The 1,400-nt window shown below is 52.6% G+C and overlaps 1 protein-coding gene across 1 annotated transcript; it reads left to right on the top strand.

Moving 5' to 3' along the window:
• Positions 1-446: 446 nt before the first annotated feature.
• LOC308233646 (olfactory receptor 51G2-like) lies at positions 447-1,400 on the top strand (the record flags this gene model as incomplete). Its single annotated transcript, XM_080640625.1, has 1 exon — positions 447-1,400. One exon carries the CDS (start codon positions 447-449, stop codon positions 1,398-1,400), a length of 954 nt encoding a protein of 317 aa, XP_080496751.1.

The following is a 1,400-nucleotide window of genomic DNA, read 5'->3' on the forward strand; positions in this document are numbered from 1 at the left end:
CTCGCACTTCACCCAGATTTAGTTCTGATTGGTTGGTTTCTATGCCAGTCAGGGTCTCCAGGCCTATCAATGGACCTGATCAGAGAGGCAGGGCTGATCAGCAGCCCCAGCGAGGCCAGAGAGAAAGTGAGGCACGGCTGCTGGCCAGGCCCATAGCGAAAGAGAGAGGCAAGTGCTGATCAACAGCTGTCACTGAGGCTACGGATCAGAACCTGCTTCTCTCTCCCCAGGCCTCTCTCTAGGTCTTATCTGCAGTCCCTTTGGCAGTCAATGCTGGTTCCGGGCTCTCACAGCCAAGGCAGTCAGTGCTGGGTCACCCTGACTTCTGGTTGGTTGAGCCTCCGGTCGTTGTGGATGTTATGGACCCTGGGGTTTTATATATTAGGATGATCAAATGAATGAATGCCTCTTACTTGTAGGTTGTACAATCCCTTCCTGGAATCATGATGTTCTCCTGCAACACCAGCACTTATGGTCATTCTACCTTCCTCCTCACTGGCTTTCCAGGCCTGGAAGCTTCTCATCATTGGGTTTCTATCCCCATCAACCTTATCTGTGTGGTTTCCATCTTGGGCAACAGTATCATCCTCTTCCTGATCCGCACAGACCCAGCCTTACAACAACCCATGTACATCTTCCTGTCCATGTTGGCAGCCTCAGATCTGGGCCTCTGTGCCTCCACCTTCCCAACCATGGTACGGCTCTTCTGGCTGGGTGCTCGTGAGCTGCCCTTTGATCTCTGTGCTGCACAAATGTTCTTTATCCATGCCTTCACCTATGTGGAATCTGGTGTGCTGCTGGCCATGGCCTTTGATCGTATTGTTGCCATCCGAGACCCTCTGCACTATGCTACAATTCTTACCCACTCAGCCATGGCCAAAGTGGGAGCTGCCATCCTGGTGAGGGCTGTCGTGCTCAACCTCCCAGGACCCATGCTCCTGCGGCATCTGCTCTTTCCCCAGATCAGTGTACTCTCTCACTGCTACTGCCTGCACTGTGATCTTGTAGGACTGGCCTGCTCAGACACCCAGATCAACAGCTTGGTTGGCCTGGTCTCCATACTCCTCTCACTGGGCCTTGACTCCTGCCTTATTGTGCTCTCCTACACCCTGATCCTAAGGACCGTGCTAGGCCTTGCATCACCTGGGGAACGTCTCAAGGCACTCAACACGTGTGTCTCACACCTCTGCATTGTTCTCATCTTTTATTTGCCCAAACTGGGGCTATCTGTGTTGCACCGAGTAGAGAAGCATAGCTACCCTGCTCTGGCAGTGCTCATGGCTAATCTGCACTTCTTGGTCCCACCCTTCATGAACCCCATTGTTTACTGCATCAAGTCTAAGCAGATCCGCCAGGGCCTCCTAAAGCGCTTCCAGGAAAAAAGGATTGATGTTTTCTAG

Source organism: Plecotus auritus (assembly GCF_963455305.1).
Source record: "Plecotus auritus genome assembly, chromosome: 9".
Taxonomy (NCBI): domain Eukaryota; kingdom Metazoa; phylum Chordata; class Mammalia; order Chiroptera; family Vespertilionidae; genus Plecotus; species Plecotus auritus.